At 40.7% G+C, this 17,500-nt stretch overlaps 1 protein-coding gene across 1 annotated transcript; it reads right to left on the bottom strand.

Annotated features, from left to right (window-relative positions):
* Positions 1-7,194: 7,194 nt before the first annotated feature.
* Positions 7,195-15,086, bottom strand: LOC123520864 (ubiquitin-like modifier-activating enzyme 5). The gene is given in 8 exon segments (XM_045283513.1): positions 7,195-7,506; positions 8,242-8,459; positions 9,600-9,727; positions 9,998-10,184; positions 11,318-11,514; positions 11,960-12,005; positions 12,007-12,093; positions 14,836-15,086. Coding segments are annotated over 8 exon segments (1,194 nt in total). The 5' UTR covers positions 14,973-15,086; the 3' UTR covers positions 7,195-7,312.
* Between the last annotated feature and the right edge of the window lie 2,414 nt (positions 15,087-17,500).

The following is a 17,500-nucleotide window of genomic DNA, read 5'->3' on the forward strand; positions in this document are numbered from 1 at the left end:
TAAATACAACTAGGTAAACACACACACACACACACACACACACACACACACACACACACACACACACACACACACACACACACACACACGGTAGCTCAGTGGCTTCACAAGCCAGAGGACCAGGGTTCGATTCCCCGGCCGGGTGGAGATATTTGGGTGTGTCTCCTTTCACGTGTAGCCCCTGTTCACCTAGCAGTGAGTAGGTACGGGATGTAAATCGAGGAGTTGTGACCTTGTTGTCCCGGTGTGTGGTGTGTGCTGGTCTCAGGCCTATCCGAAGATCGGAAATAATGAGCTCTGAGCTCGTTCCGTAGGGTAACGTCTGGCTGTCTCGTCAGAGACTGCAGCAGATCAAACAGTGAAACACACATATAAGCACTCACACACACACACACACACACACACACACACACACACACACACACACACACACAAGTCTGCTAATGATGGCAAAAAAATAGTGATGAATTTTGCCGATGAGTCTGAGAAATGAAGCAACCCAGAAACTGGAGAATGTTGAAAAGTTGACAACTAAATCTGTTCAGAAAATTAAACCCAAGATAATGCTATGTAATGTCCATAAGGAAGAGACTAAGGAGGGTATCATTGATACAATCATTGCGAGAAATGACTACCTTCAAGCAGTTCCTGATATCGAGTCAAAGATTGAGAATATTTTTTGCAAACCAGCAGCAGGGGGCACAGTTCATTACATCATGAAATGTGATCCAATGATAAGACAGTTGTTGCATCAGCATCAGGACAGGATTAAGCTTGAATGGGGAGTTTACCAGGTTCGCGACAGGTATCATGCACTTATCTGTTACCATTGTCAAAGGTATGGTCATACTGAGGCAAACTGCAATGCCAAGAAAAATGGTGAGCATCCCGTTTGCTTTAAATGTGCAGGCAACCACAAGTCCAAGGATTGCACATCTACAGAGAAGAAATGCATAAACTGTGTGAGGTTTAAGAAACAGAATACTGACCACTGGCGAATAATAGTTGTTGTGTTGTGTTGGAAAGCTCTATGTTGAAATGTGGTTTATGTGGTTTAAATGTCCAGTCAGTTGGAAACAAGACAATAGAAATCAGAACTTTAATTAATGATGAGAATCTGGATATTCTTGCTTTGACTGAAACATGGCTGAGTGAATATGATACTGCGAAAATTAGAGAAATGACCCCTGACACTCATACATTTGTGCACATACCAAGGAACACGATGCAGACCCATACAGACTACATGAGCCAAGAAATAACCTTGACATGGGATGTCGAGTATTTGCAAGATGCGCACCAAGGATTTACAATAAACTGCCAAGTGATATTAAAGGTTGTGCCAGGATCGATATCTTCAAAAAGAAATTGAAGACATATTTGTTCAAGGAAGTTTATGATTTTAACGGCATGGAAATCAAAGACAATTATAGATGCTAGTTGCTTTAGAGGGAGGCTCTGCTGAGCGCTGCCTCGCAGTGGAGCGGAGCCTTGAACAAACACCCCAAGTAACAAGTCACAACTACACACACACACACACACACACACACACACACACACACACACACACACACACACACACACACCTGTCCAATAATGAATTTTTCAGGTGTGTATTGTTTGACTTCACTCATTATCGCCAATATTACGTGAGAAACACAATAATAACAACAACAACAACAACAACAAGAGGGATGACAAAAAAATAAAAAGTAGAGGAAGATGACGATGAAGAAGAAGAAGAAGAAGAAGAAGAAGAAGAAGAAGAAGAAGGAAAGAAAAGAAGAAGAAGAAGAAGAAGAAGAAGAAGAAGAAGAAGAAGAAGAAGAAGAAGAAGAAGAAGAAGAAGATGAAGAAGAAGAAAATAGAAGAAGAAGAAGAAGAAGAAGAAGAAGAAGAAGAAGAAGAAGAAGAAGAAGAAGAAGAAGAAGAAGAAGAAGAAGAAGAAGAAGAAGAAGAAGAAGAAGAAGAAGAAGAAAATGAATGAAGAAAAGAAGAAAAAAAGGAAGAAAATAGAGTAGAAGAAAAAAAAGAAGAAAAACAAGAAAGGAAAAGAACGAGAAAAAGAAGAAAATCAAAAAGAAAAACAAGAACAAACAAGAACAAGAACAAGAACGAGGAACAGGAAAAGAAAAGAAAAAGAAAAGAACACAAAGAAAATAAAAAAGGATAAGGAGAAAAATAATAAAAACAACAACAACAACAACAACAAACAACAACAACTACAAGGAGGAGGAGGAGGAGGAGGAGGAGGAGGAGGAGGAGGAGGAGGAGGAGGAGAACCAGGTAGTACATACAAAAAAGAAGCAGGTAGAAGGAAGAGGAGACAGGTAGACGAAAAACCACAAGAGGAGGAGGAGGAGGAGGAGGAGGAGGAGGAGGAGGAGGAGGAGGAGGAACCCTGCGTGGAAGGGACTCAATCTTAATAACACCGAAGCAATTAGTACGGCTGTTACAAGTCCCTTAACGAATCCTGACAAGAGAGAGAGAGAGAGAGAGAGAGAGAGAGAGAGAGAGAGAGAGAGAGAGAGAGAGAGAGAGAGAGAGAGAGGGTGTCGCATCATATATTTTTTTTTCTTCTGCTTCTTCTTCTTCCTCCTCCTTTTCGTTTTCCTCATTCTAATCCTTCTTTTTTTTCTTCTCCTCCTCCTTCTCCTCTTCTTTCTCTTTCTTCGTCGTCGTCTATTTCCTTCTTCTCCTTCTCATTCTTCTCCTCTTCCTCCTTCTCCACCCCCTTTTCTTCTTCTTCTTCTTCTTCTTCTTCTTCTTCTTCTTCTTCTTCTTCTTCTTCCTCCTCCTCCTCCTCCTCCTCCTCCTCCTCCTCCCCATTTGAAAGAAGAAAAAGCAAAGAATAAAAAAAATACCAGAGAGAGAGAGAGAGAGAGAGAGAGAGAGAGAGAGAGAGAGAGAGAGAGAGAGAGAGAGAGAGAATGATACAAAGCCTCCGGTGACGAAATACATCAAAGGATATAATACGCCCTTTAAATGGGGAGAGAGAGAGAGAGAGAGAGAGAGAGAGAGAGAGAGAGAGAGAGAGAGAGAGAGAGAGAGAGAGAGAGTAGTTTGAGGAGAGGCACTGGCGGTGTGTCTTTGCTGTTGACTTGGTATGGACAGCGAGCACACACACACACACACACACACACACACACACACACACACACAGTTACCTGGTCAATCTCTCTCTCTCTCTCGTGGTGGTAGTAGTAGTAGTAGTAGTAGTAGTAGTAGTAGTAGTAGTAGTAGTAGTAGTAGTAGTAGTAGTAGCTTTTGTTGTTGTTGTTGTTGTTGTTGTTGTTGTTGTTGTTGTTATTGTTGTTATTGTTCTTGTTCTTGTAGTAAAAGTAAAAGCAGAAGCAGAAGCAGTAGTAGTAGTAGTAGTAGTAGTAGTAGTAGTAGTAGTAGTAGTAGTAGTAGTAACAAGGATAACAATAACACCAATAAGTCAAATGAGCTTATCTTAGGTAAAGTCAAAAAAGAGGTTAGGTGAAGTCAGGCTAGGTTAGGTTACATTGGGTTAGGGCCGGTTCACACCTGTCAATAACCGACCGAAACTGCAAGTCGTTAGAAGCATTGACAGCCCTTCCCACTAAGCGACTGGGAAGTATCAGCTGGTTGGTGGGAAGTGAATATAAACACACAGCCACCCAACAAGATGTCTTCCTGTGGTGGCGATGCCGAAGCGGTGGTCTAGTTTTATAAACACTATGCACAATTGCGATCAAATTGAATCACTACAAGTGTTCAATCCTCACCAACAACAACACCCTGCATGGAGGGAAGCAGTTCTCGGAGAGTGGCAGGGATCTCATCGGACGTCGATTTGCGTAAGCTTTTTTGTTGTACAATTCACTTTTAGGATGCCAACCAATCCCCCATCTTTTCTATATCTAGACATCACATTTTCAAATTTCTCTCCATGACGTGACAACGTAAACAAAGTCGCAAATCGACTGAACAAGACCAACATGTTGGTCTTGTTTTACGCCTGGTTTGTCTAATCGCTATGCACAGATATTTAGTCGGAAACTCAACCGACTTGCAACTTCAGTGGCATATTGACACTTGTAAACCTGCCTTTAGGTTAGGTTAGGTTAGGTTAGATTGGATCAGATTAGGTTAGCCGTGATTTTTCTCCCGCATCCTTGTTCCCTTTCATCACATGGAGGAGGCAGTAGACACCTGCCGAAACGCTAATTAATTACTCTCAGTGAGGTGTGATGGCACTGGTTCAGGGGCGCTGTGAACTCGTCATTGGTGCAGCTGTGACCTCACTGAACGTTTCCCTTTGTGTGTCACAACACAAGGGACAGTCACCGCCTGCCCTCTCAACACAACTCTCTTTTCACACATACATACATGCTTCAAGCTACACACATTCTTCACGAAAAATTGAGAATTGAAAAAAAAAAAAAAAATTATGACTCCTATACCATCCTTGGAGCCCCCTTCTAACTACATCAACTTGTTTGGGACTGGCTCCTCAGTGGGCCTTTTTTTTATCAGATTTTGTTGCCCTTGGCCAGTACTCCCTCCTACGTAGTAAGAAGGAAATCAGTTTGTCTTTCCTCATCTCTTTGTTTGTCTGGCTGACGAGGTGAAGAGATTTAATAATACACACTTGTCTTGAGAGAGAGAGAGAGAGAGAGAGAGAGAGAGAGAGAGAGAGAGAGAGAGAGAGAGAGAGATGTTAATTTTTCTGTTAATTTTCTCCTTTTTTTCTATATATTTTCAATGTATTATTATTATTATTATTATAATTACTACCACTATCATTAGCTGTTGTTCTTATTATCTAAACAAACATTTCAACACCTGTTCATCTCTCTCACATCCCCACTCTCTCTCTCTCTCTCTCTCTCTCTCATACACATTCTCTCTTACGCTGGGAAGGAGTCAAAGAAAACGGACCAGTGTGAAGGCTATCTAACTTATTTTCATCTTTCTCTACATTACATTCAATCATATGACAATTTTACGTCTAACAGTAATATAGTCCTGTTTTCATAAGGACTTTCAATAACATTTTTTTTTATGGAATTATGCCTCTATTCTATCCTCCTTCCATCATTATTATTATTATTATTATTATTATTATTATTATTATTATTATTATTACACGGATACAAATAACAAAACAAACAAATGATATATAAAACTTTAAAATCAAACATGTAACAAATCAAACTTCAAAATCAAATATATAACAAATCAAACTTCAAAATAAAACAAACTTCAAAATCTAACTTCAAAATCAAACAAATAACAAATTAAACTTCAAATTTAAACCTCAAAATCAAACAAATAAATTAAACTTCAAATTTAAACTTCAAAATCAAACAAATAACAAATCAAACTTCAAAATCAAACAAATAACAGATTAAACTTCAAAATCAAACAAATAGCAAATCAAACTTTAAACTTCAAAATCAAACAAATAACAAATCAAACTTCAAAATGAGCATAAGTGAAATTGTATATATAACATTTTTTCATCTTGCTGGAAACACCACTAATCACAACACTGGCTATTTTTACAACTTCCTATGACGTGACAGCATTCAAGAGGAAGTTTCAAGACATTTGTGCGTCCTTTGGCTAATTCTATCGGCTCTATAAGCAGACTGCCAACTGAGAGGGCCTTTTTCTTTTATATTTTTGTTGCCCTTCGCCACCCCTCCTCTTAAATAAAAAATATATTCGACATTTTTTTTTTTATGCTCCCAGTTATATACGTGTTAAATATTACGTTATTACTATTACTATTATTACTATTACGTTATTACTATTACTATTATTCCATTTTCTAAGCATCCACATTATCACACACGCGCGCACCTCTTCTCAAATCTAATTAATCCATATGTTTCTCCATAATCCTTGACAAAAAGTACCCCATGAGCATCACAATATTATCCTGAGGCCTCTCGCTACTTGCTATACTCACCACAACAGCGGAGGAGAAGGGACGGTGGTGAGATTAAGGAAAATGTCAACACACAACACGCACTACGGACAGTTAACATATCGCCAATCGCCATTTCCCGCTACTCTCAAAATGTCGAGATGAATAAATATTTCATGTCTTACCAAATTTTGTATGTCGATTGCATTATTTCTCCTGTTTATATGTATCTTTTATCTTCTGGTTATTTTTTTTCTATATTGAGTTTTAAATGCATTATTAGGTACTGTACATCATTATTCTATTCAATCTTCCTTTCCTTCTTTCCTTCATCTTTTCCATTTCATATTTCGATCTTATATAAATCAAAATAATAATAATTCCACCTTTTGTTCATAATGCTGGTAGAAAATAATAATAAGAGTAAAAACATGAGTAACTAACTACTATGCAAAAACTAGATAGACTAGTGTTCAACTAAAGACTGTACGGTAATGTAATGATGAATGTATGTATGTATGTACGTATGTATGATCTTTAATAGGATAGGAGAGAGCGCTGGGGTAAAAAAAAAAAAAAAAAAAAAGTAAAAGCTGGTATAAAGAAAGAGACGACTAAATAAATAAATCAACAAAACTAAGACTTATAGAATACACTAATAATAATAATAATAATAATAATAATAATAATAATAATAATAATAATAATAATAATAAAACCGTATTCTCCTCATTCTCATTTATTATTCAATATAATTCAACAATCAACATTTTTTTGCTCTAGAGATTCTTATAGTAATAGCAATAATAATAATAATAATTTAGATTCTTCTTTTTAGAACATATAATCATGAAATTAACGAGAGAGAGAGAGAGAGAGAGAGAGAGAGAGAGAGAGAGAGAGAGAGAGAGAGAGCAGCCTTCTTTCCTTTAGCCAGACACCATGGCATAATATGAAGGAGGAAAGACCAGGACTACATTATCACACCAGCAGTATATGGAATGATGGTGAATGGACACTACACTAAACCCAAATAATACCATTGTAATACCACACACACACACACACACACACACACTCTCTCTCTCTCTCTCTCTCTCTCTCTGCAACTCTTTGTGACAACTCTGTGACAGAGAGAGAGAGAGAGAGAGAGAGAGAGAGAGAGAGAGAGAGAGAGAGAGAGAGAGAGAGAGAGAGAGAGAGAGAGAGAGAGAGAAAGAAAAAAAAGAAAGAAAGAGAAAAAAAAAAGATAAGAGAAAAGAAAAGAGAGAAAAGGAGAGAGAGAGAGAGAGAGAGAGAGAGAGAGAGAGAGAGAGAGAGAGAGAGAGAGAGAGAGAGAGAGAGAGAGAGAGAGAGAGAGAGAGAGAGACAAATTTCACACACACACACACACACACCATGTCCCATCTCCTACAGTGCCTTCATCTGAGCCATAAGGTCATCTAAGGAGGTGTCATCAGCGGGGGGCGGGTCATCAGGGAGGTCAAGGTCAGGGGCAGGCCGGTCATAGGCTGTGGTGATGCCCTCTGCTAAGGTGGTGGTGGCGGTGGTGGAGGCGGTGGTGGTGGTGGTGGCTGGTTCAGATTCATCCACTAAAGAGATGCCTGTGGATAAGTGGATGTGCGGATGAGTGGATGAGAGAGAGAGAGAGAGAGAGAGAGAGAGAGAGAGAGAGAGAGAGAGAGAGAGAGAGAGAGAGAGAGAGAGAGAGATTCTTTCTTTATTTGCAAACTTAGCATTAATGTTTGAATTTGTTATCATTATTATTATTATTATAAAGTACCTCCTCCTCTTCCTCCTTCTTCTTCTCCTCCTCCTCCTTATTCTCTTCCTTCCTCCACCTACTCCACTTCCTAACCAAAACAAACCTAATGTAAGTTAAACCTCCTTGTCCTCCTCCATTTCTTCATCTCCACTCCTCCACTTGCTAAACTAACTTCAATCTTCTTTTCCTCCACTTCTCCATCTCTCCTCCATTCTTCATCTCCTCTAACTTAGCTTCCTTTTCCTCCATCCCTCCATCTCTCCTCCTCCTCCTCTTCTATTTTTTCATCTCCACTCCTCCTCGTGCTAAACGAACTTAAACCCCCTTTTCATCCACTTCCTCCATCTCCACCTCCATTTCTTCATCTCTCCTCCACTTGCTAAAACTAACTTAAAACCTCCTATTCCTCCACCTCCTCCTCTATCTTCTTTTCCTCCTCTACCCCTTCATCTTTCCTCCACCTCCTCCTCCATTCCTCATCTCCTCTCCTCCACTTCCTAAGCTTATACCATATTTTCCTCCATCTCTCCACCTCCTCCTCCATTTCTTCATCTCCATCCACTCCTCCACTTACCCCATTCATTATCCTCATGCACCACCTCCTCCTCCTCCACCTTCTCCACCACCTCAGCCTTGGGTTCCGCTGCCTTCCGCTCAGCCCACTCCGCCTGCCGCTGCCTGCACCACTGGTCCTCACACTGTGGGTTGGGCCGGACTGTCATAGTTGGGAAGAAGTCCACCAGCGCGTTGTAGCCAAGGTAGTGAGACACCTGGCCAAACTTCAGAAGGTACCTGTAATTAGGGGGCAGGTGAGGTGAGGCGACGTGAAGTAGGCTGGGATAGGTTGGTTTGGGTGGCAGTGTGTTTGTTTGGTTAGGTTAAATTTGGTTTGATTAGGTGGTTAGGTTGGGTTGGGTTGGGTTGGGTTAGGTTGGGATTACAGTTGGGTTGGGTTGGGTTGGGTTGAGTTGGGTTAAGAACATATGAACATAAGAAAGGAGGGAAGCTGCAACCACCAGACCTATACGAGGCAATCCCTGTGTGCTTAATCTACCTAACTCCATCTATCTTCCCCATCCATGAACTTATCTAACCTTCTTTAAAGGGTGGGGTGGGGTGGGGTGGGGTGGGGGGGGGTGGGGTGGGGTGGGGTTGGGTTGGGTTGGGTGAGGCTGTGTTTGTTTGGGGCTGTTTGATTTTGTGTCTGTTTTGGTGTTTTTTTCTTTCTTATTTATATTTATCTATTCTAAATTTTCACCTTTATTTATCTAAACATTTTTTGTATTTAGAGGAATGGTTATAGGGTGCTTTGACCTGACCTGACAAGACCTGACCTAACCTAACCTATCCTAACCAAACCTAACCTAACCTACCTTTTATCTAACATAACCTAACCAAACATTACTATTTTTCTAACCTATTTATTCTCAATCAGGGGTTTACTAACACTCATAACAAGATTTCCATGGGTACTTAGATGGCTGACCTAATAATGTTCTTTGCCTTACCATTGCCTATTGAGTGTGTCCAGTCACTATATCAACATTGTATTTGATATCAAACTCTCTAGAGGGGTTCAGGGAGGTGGTCTTATCACTAAGTGGGGTTCATAATGCGAGAAAAGTTGAGAGGCCCAGGTCTAATGTAATCTAACCTCACCTAATCATATTTCTATCTTACCTAAGCTTTACTTTATCAAACATAACATTTTTTTCAGCTTACCTAACCTTACTCTAACCTAACCTGACCTAACCTCATCTTACCTAACCTAACCCAACTCAACCCAACATAATGAGAGAGAGAGAGAGAGAGAGAGAGAGAGAGAGAGAGAGAGAGAGAGAGAGAGAGAGAGAGAGAGAGAGAGAGAGAGAGAGAGAGAGAGAGAGAGAGAGAGAGAGAGAGAGAGAGAGAGAGAGAGAGAGAGAGACTTACTTGAGGACATTCTGCACCAGCATGCCGGCCACAATACCCATGGTGGTGGGGAGGGAGGCCGCACACACTCCTTCTCTCTTCAGTGTCCTCTCGTCAATCTGGCTCGCCACAACCAGCGGCGGCGCACACTGTGGAGGGAGGGGGGTAGTAGTGGTGGTGGTGGTGATGGGAGAACCTGACCTAACCTAACCTAACCCTGACATAACCCTCAGAGTAGTAGTAGTAGTAGTAGTAGTAGTAGTAGTAGTAGTAGTAGTAGTAGTAGTAGTAGTAGTAGTAGATAAAAAAAATTCGTCAAGTAACAATTCAAGTCAAAAAAAAGGTCAAAATAATATACAACAATACTCAAGGTCAACTAAGGTCAAAATCACTTCAAGGTCAGGTAAGGTCAGACTCACATCGAAGCAGGCAGTCTCCCCAGGGACGAGAAATTGAATGTGACCAGATACAGCATTTTCCGACACCCCAGACTCAAACCAGGTCTGGGCCAGCTCGTTACAGGCGCGGTTCACTGCCATCCGTGCCTCATAGTTGTCCACACAGCTCAGCACCAGGTCCACAGCTCCACCCGCCAGCCCTCCACCCCTGCAGGAAGTGGAGTGAGTGGCTACAGAGGTGAGGTGGAGTGAAATGTTGATTGGGAAGGGTAATGAATGTGTGTGTGTGTGTGTGTGTGTGTGTGTGTGTGTGTGTGTGTGTGTGTGTGTGTGTGTGTGTGTGTGTGTGTGTGTTAGGTTAGGTTAGGTTAGGTTAGGTTAAGTTATGGTAGGCTAGGTGAGGTGAGGTGAGGTGAGGTGAGTTAGGTTGGGTCAAGTTAGGTTAGGTTAGGTTAGGGTAACTTAGCATAGGGTGGAATATGATTAAATACTATATGCACATAAACAAACCAAAACCACATAGAACACATTAACCCTAGCCTAACCTAATGAAACATATCCACACACACACACACACACACACGGATCTACCAACCCTGGAACAGAGAAGGGAGAGAGGGGATCTGATACAAGTTTATAAATTGATTAACGGAATGGACCAAGTGGATAATGAGAAACTGATCCTGAGAGAAGAATATGACTTTAGAAGCACAAGATTGCATAGTAAGAAACTGAGGAAGGGAAGATGTCTGAGAGATGTTAAAAAATATAGTTTCCCGCAAAGATGTGTTGAGACTTGGAACAGTTTGAGTGAGGAAGTGGTGTCAGCAACGAGTGTGGATAGCTTTAAGAAAAATTGGATAAGTGTAAGTGTAGATATGGAGACAGGGCCACAAGAGCGTAAACCCCAAGCCCTGTAAAACTACAACTAGGTAAATACACAGACACTGAAATAAATGGAACTACCAACTATGAATGATAGAAGGGAGAAAAGAGATCTAATAATGATGCATAAGTTAGTTAACCATATGGAAAAAATAGATAGACAAGACCTGGTAACACTGATGGAGGACGGAGATAGAGAACAAGAGGACATTCCAGGAAGATCATGAAAAGTCAGTGCTTGAGGGACATTAAAAAGTTTAGTTTCCCACACAGGACAGTGGACATCTGGAATGGCTTGAGTGAAGAGATTGTAGCAGCAGAAAGTGTGCACAAATTTAAGGAAAAGTTGGATAAAAGTAGATATGGAGACAGGTCACTATAAGCCCCACTCAAACCCTGTAACATACAACTAGGTAAACCAGGTAAATACACAAACAAACACACACACACACACACCTAACACGGCTGAGAAAATGGTCAAAGTTATCGAGTGTTGTGATGTTATAGTTGTGCGTTTCAAATTCCACATCCGGATTGATGGACTGAAGTGTTGCTGCCGCCGCCGCCACCTTGCTCTGGCCGGCCTGGTGTGGCTGGAAGAATAGGCGGTTCATGTTGGCCAGCTCCACCTTGTCATAGTCAAACAGAAGCAGCTGCAGGAGAGAGAGAGAGAGAGAGAGAGAGAGAGAGAGAGAGAGAGAGAGAGAGAGAGAGAGAGATGGTTAATATATTATGCATTGTTTTGTGTATCATTTTTTTATATTAGCATTTTTCTATGTTTGGTTCAAAGAGAGAGAGAGAGAGAGAGAGAGAGAGAGAGAGAGAGAGAGAGAGAGAGAGAGAGAGAGAGAGAGAGAGAGAGAGAGAGAGAGTTTTTACTTTCTAGGTCATTTCTACTACTACTACTATTAATACTGCTACTGTAATGAGTACTATACTATTTCGTCTACTACTACTACTACTACTACTACTACTAACAATAACAATACCAACAATAACAATAACACAGTAATTAATGTTCTACTACTATCACTACTACCACTACTACTACTGCTGCCACTACTACTACTACTACCACCACCACCACCACCACCTTACCTTGCCAATGCCACACCTGGTCAACATCTCTGCCGTCACACTGCCCACCCCCAACCCCGACCACCGCCACAGTGTAGGTTCGAATCTTCTCATAGTCCTCCACAATCCCCATCCGCTTCAGGGCCATCAAGCGGCTAAGGGTGGAGCACATACACACATACTGTTTATTGCAATAATATATAATCTAATCTCTATTAATAGTAGATTTAAATGTAGATATATGTAAAAACTGTTGTATGAGCAGCAGTTGCTAGTATCACAACAGTGGATAGTAAATGATGACCCACTGGCAGCTCATATCACAGGAAATGTGTTAACAAGTACATAATTTAGCCAATCAAGCCATTTTATATCATCCAGTGGAGGGAAAAGTGACTCAATTTGACTCATTTGAATTAGTCAGAGAAGGACGTCAGTCAGCAGCAGGGGATGTGGCCTCAATCCTTTCCAGTGTATTGCCACATTGTACCATGATGACTCATGTATTAACTCAGAGTCATTCCTTAGGTTTGCCAGTTAGGTTAAGTTAGACTAAATGGGCTAAGTTTGGTTTGGTTTGGTTAGGTTAGGCTAAGTTTCATTAAGTTAGACTAGGTTAGTTTGTGAATGATATGGAGACAACCTCAGCCTCTTCTAGTGATAATGTACTTATAAGTCAGACTGAATTAAGGTTACAAGATATCATGCAATATATATCAACTTGAGGAAACTTGTTAAAGCAATACAGAACAATGTAAAAGATTGGCAAATATTAAGCAGAGGTGCTCAACCCTGTTGTTCTTATTGCTGTGATGGCCTCCATCTTCTTCATCCTGCTTTGGTAAATATTGAGACACGGCACATCAATTCACACATGGATTTGACGGTGGAAATTGGAGGTTTCAATGGAAATTTTAAACGCTGTTGAAACTTCCAACGTGTTTTTTCATGGGTGCTACAAATGATACAAACAGGCAGATAAAGCGCTTGCTCTTTGAGTATCTTTAGTATTTCATTACTAACTCACAGGTAATACTTATTATGAAAACTTAAATATAAACTCATGCATATAAAATGCTCACTCTTTATGGATATTAATGCTTTACGTATTACAAATCACAGTTTAATAAATAAAATATCAGGTTGTGCCAATACAAAAAGTAATCCATAAATTCATAGAATACAACTTTTTTCATCAACTGCCACCATCATCCCTGATACTCCATAAAAGCTCACACTTATTGCACGACCTGGCAGAATGGCCAGGGCTAACTGATTTTGCATTGTATGCTTCCCACATATCCAATATCTTTTCCTGGTAGCAACAAAATGTGGTGCGCTGGTATGGCTGCAGTTTTCCCTCTGTGACCAGATGGCACTCGGTGGCAACCTGTCCACATTCATGGTGAAGGATTTCAATTGATTCGTGCACAGTGATGTTGTAACTTTCATTTCCTGCCTTGGCACAGAGTTTGTTTGGGCCATTATGCTGCCCTTCAACACCCTACTCCAAAAACATGGAGGACATGTGCAGGATAAAGTCCACGTGGAGGGAGACGGTGGCCTAGTGGATAAGATGGAGTTGGTGGGATCAGACAGACGTCCATGCATAGGTTCAAATCCCACTAAGTACAGTCTTGAAACTTTGCCATTTGTTGAGTGGTTTAAAGTTACCTATATGTCACCATGATACCCAGGTTCTAGGTGATTACACCAAAGATGCACTGGGGTAATGATATGGGCCCTAATGTGCTTACCACTATAAATAAAACTGCCTGCGCCATTAATGGGTGGAAACTTCCAATACTCTTCAAGTTTCCTACAGGCACTATAGGCCAGGACATAAAAAAAATTAATTCATTAAAAAAAAAATGGAGCAGTTGGTGAAAACCTTGATGAAGTGATGGTTTGAGCACATCCTGGAAATCTTGAAATGTAATCAGTATTTACTCTGGAGGTGTGATGGACTGATGGATGCTGAAGAACACTGTTAGGTGTGTTCGTTCATGTATTGTCACATTATTAGTGCATGAGTGAAATGAATGGTGATGATTAGTTCTTTTGTTTGGGCATGCAGCCACTGACCATTAAAAATAATACAGAATAAGTCTAACCAGTCAGAGTGGTTTGTGGAGAAATCAACTCTACTTGGATTCAGTCCATGGAAGATGTCTGCCCAGGCAGGGTGTCGCCTCCATTATATCGAATGTATCGCCAGATTTTACGAAAAGAAATAAGGTAATGACTTTATATTAATTTCTTAGCATTGCCAGTCGGGTTAGGTTAGTTTGCTTTGGTTAGATCCCTTTAATTGAGTTAGATAGTTAATTTTGTTTAGAGGAAGATGTATCAGTGATGCTGTGTGTCACCTCAACTAGGCTACATTGGTTATGTTTAGGTTAGGTTAGATTGGGTTGCGTGCAAATTCATTCAAAGCAGGTCAAAATATACTAGAAATAAAATGCTTAGTTTTACGGTAAAATTGTGTTTCCGTAAGAGATGGGTGGGGGGGGAGTGATAAAAAAAAAAAAAAAAAAAAAAGATACGACAGAAATGAAGAGCATATTTATTCGAAACAGGTCAAAATTACCAGAAAGCATTCATTTCATCCAGAAGTGAGCTGTTGGTGTATTGTAACTAATTACCAAAACATCAGTACTTAAACAGTGCCGCGTGCCTTGTGCTGATATTTAGCCTTGCTTCTCCTGAACGTAAACTGAACCAACAGTTGACTGGGTGACCAGCTGCTGACCACACTACGTGAACGACACACAAAAAGAATAAGATAAAACCAATAATAACACACGACACAGACAAACACATGGTATAAAAAAATACTAAAACTCAACCACACACACCTGTATCCTGCCCCTCACCTGCCTCCATATGTGACATACCTGTACGGGTTAGTATCCACCACCTCGCCAGACATCTGCGCTATTTTCTCCCTCTCCACACCTCCTCCCGCTTTTCTCACCAGCTTCAGCTCTTCCTCCAGCTCCGCCACTCTCCTCTGCAGCGCCTCCATCGACATGGTTGGTAGTGAGAGAGAGAGAGTGACGGGGAGGTGAGAGTGACAGTGTGTGCGGGAGGGGAGTCAGGGGACAGGACAGTGAACAGCTGTTTGTTTGCCTCTCCACGCGTCACTCTTGAGTCTTGAGCTTCATTACTTTAGTCTTGATCTTAAAAATACAGGTAAATTGTGATGACTCAAATTCTCTACTGTTGGGCAGTGTTTCCAAAACTATGGGCCATGGCCTCTGGGAGGCCATACAGCAGAATGCAGGGGTCCATGGCATAATCTGAGGATATATGATATGTGTATAAAAAAAAAAAAAACGTAGTTTAGTGGTGTGCAGTTAGTGGTTAGTGGAGGCAACTTACATGTATGGAATAAGAAAAACATACAGATTTGCTAGAGTGGTTTATATATGGACAGAAGAATAGAAGAAATAATTGTGCAACAGAGCAGGTGCATGAAAAATCTAGTGAATGGATTGAAAAAGGCTAGAATACAGAGTGAGTGCAGTGCAGAAGTTATTATATAAGAAAATAAAGAAACGAGTAGTGGTGGGCAGGACTCGGTAACTTGAGAACTCACGATTTCAGGTTCAAAGGCTGACGGATTCGCGGGAACCGATTCCGGAATCTATTCCCGCTCTCCTCTGGGACTCAGGTAGAAATTAGAAAGCGGGCAGCGAGTCCCAGATACTGGACTCGCCAGCGCGGTTATAGACGAATCCCAGCGGGAGGCGAGTCTGAGAAGAGTTTCGCCGTCTCCTTGGATTCGGGTAGTCAGCGCGTAGCGAATCCCAGACATTAGGGCGTGTCCCCCCTGGGAGCGAGAAAGCGGGCAATAGCCGAGAGCGAGAGCAAGCAAGGCGGGTGACGGGGTGATTTTGAGTGGCCGCACTAAAAAGCGATTTCAGGCGAGTTACCATGGCAACAGGCTTCCGCCCGCGTTATCACTGTAGTGACAGTCAGTTAATGCTTGACTCTTGACGGACTAACATTAATAGATTTTTTACCTTAAACTGTGGCTTACGTCCCAAAATTTGTTACTTGAAAAGTGTCGTGAAATCTCAAGTTTTATCAAGATTAAATAAAGAAAGATTGCAATTAGGCGAGTACCACTATCTGATGTCCTCATTGTCTTTCTGTAAACTTCCAAATTCTTCTCATACTTTGCCGAATGTGTTTCTGGCTAACGAAGCCTATCCCTTCTTTCCTTTTAATGCAACCATACTCAAAACAAGACTTATATCTAGAAAAGAATATCAATTACCGTTAAGAGCGAGATGTGTCGAGTGTGTTTTGGATTTAAAAAAATTGGACTTCAAAATTTAGGATGCTAACAAAGGCCATTGAAACGTGTTTACACAGCAATATGGGTCTCACCAAAGCCTCTTGCTTGTCTTACATAACATGATACTGCAGGAGGAAGAAATTCAATTATCGAGTAACAGCTTTGGCGATGAAACTGATGAGAACATTTAGTCCAGCGCATGGAAAAAAAAAAAGTCATTCAAAAATCGCTAAGACCGTGAGAGAGGAATTCACTCAATATTTTTTGTTCCATTGTCAAGCAGTGATCTGGCAAAACCATATGTGATTTGAGAGAGAGAGAGAGAGAGAGAGAGAGAGAGAGAGAGAGAGAGAGAGAGAGAGAGAGAGAGAGAGAGAGATTATAATCATGTATGGAAATGAACCTACCAAAAGCTCCAATCTTTTCACTTATCCTTTCCTGTGTGGTGCTACAAATACACTGTCACTGTTTGGTATTTCATGTGTCCGAAATACAAGATGTGAGGAACACTTCACCAATTAACTCCTCAATATCCATGTCTACTGTTTGGATCAGTTTCAACTTCCCTTTCTGTGGCTAGGATATGAGTGATTGAGGCGGGAGTTGCTATAGTAACCCCATCCCTATCTTTGTCCTGCGCCTCCCTCACTTCAGCTGATTTACCGGGCACTGGGCATTGAGTTTAAGGTCATTCAAGATTGACAAGTTTATTACGTAAAGCCCTGTATAGATGCTGCTCATGGAACTAGATGATCGATGAGTGTGTCAAGTCAATAAGCGATAAGAAAGAAAACTGATATTATAGTATCATGGTAAAATATAATGATAACTGTTTTGTAAAATAATTATGTGAGATATAACAAAGACAACAATTATGTTGCCATAAAGAGAGCAAAGACAAACCTCAGCTTGTCATCCCTCGTAGGCCACTGCCTATGAAAAAGCGCATTCGAGAATAGAGGTAAAAATGTTGTTGCAAAGAGTATCGTGGTTCGTTTACGTAGCAGAATTTGAAAAATCTGCTTACACCATCGTGTTAAGGAGACTTTTCTTTAAAAGATGAAAGATTTTATTTTAGCATTCATATCATAACCGGTGAATACAGCGGGTATAAATAAAATGTGTTATAAGCATTTCAAAGCGGTGTTTTAACTTCAACTGTCATATTTTTTTTTTATCTTTATCCCTAACAAAATTCTGCAAACATATCTGAGTTGTGCAATTACTTCTGACTCTCACGGTATCAACCAAAATGT

Source organism: Portunus trituberculatus, chromosome 7 (assembly GCF_017591435.1).
Source record: "Portunus trituberculatus isolate SZX2019 chromosome 7, ASM1759143v1, whole genome shotgun sequence".
NCBI classification, from domain to species: Eukaryota; Metazoa; Arthropoda; class Malacostraca; order Decapoda; family Portunidae; genus Portunus; species Portunus trituberculatus.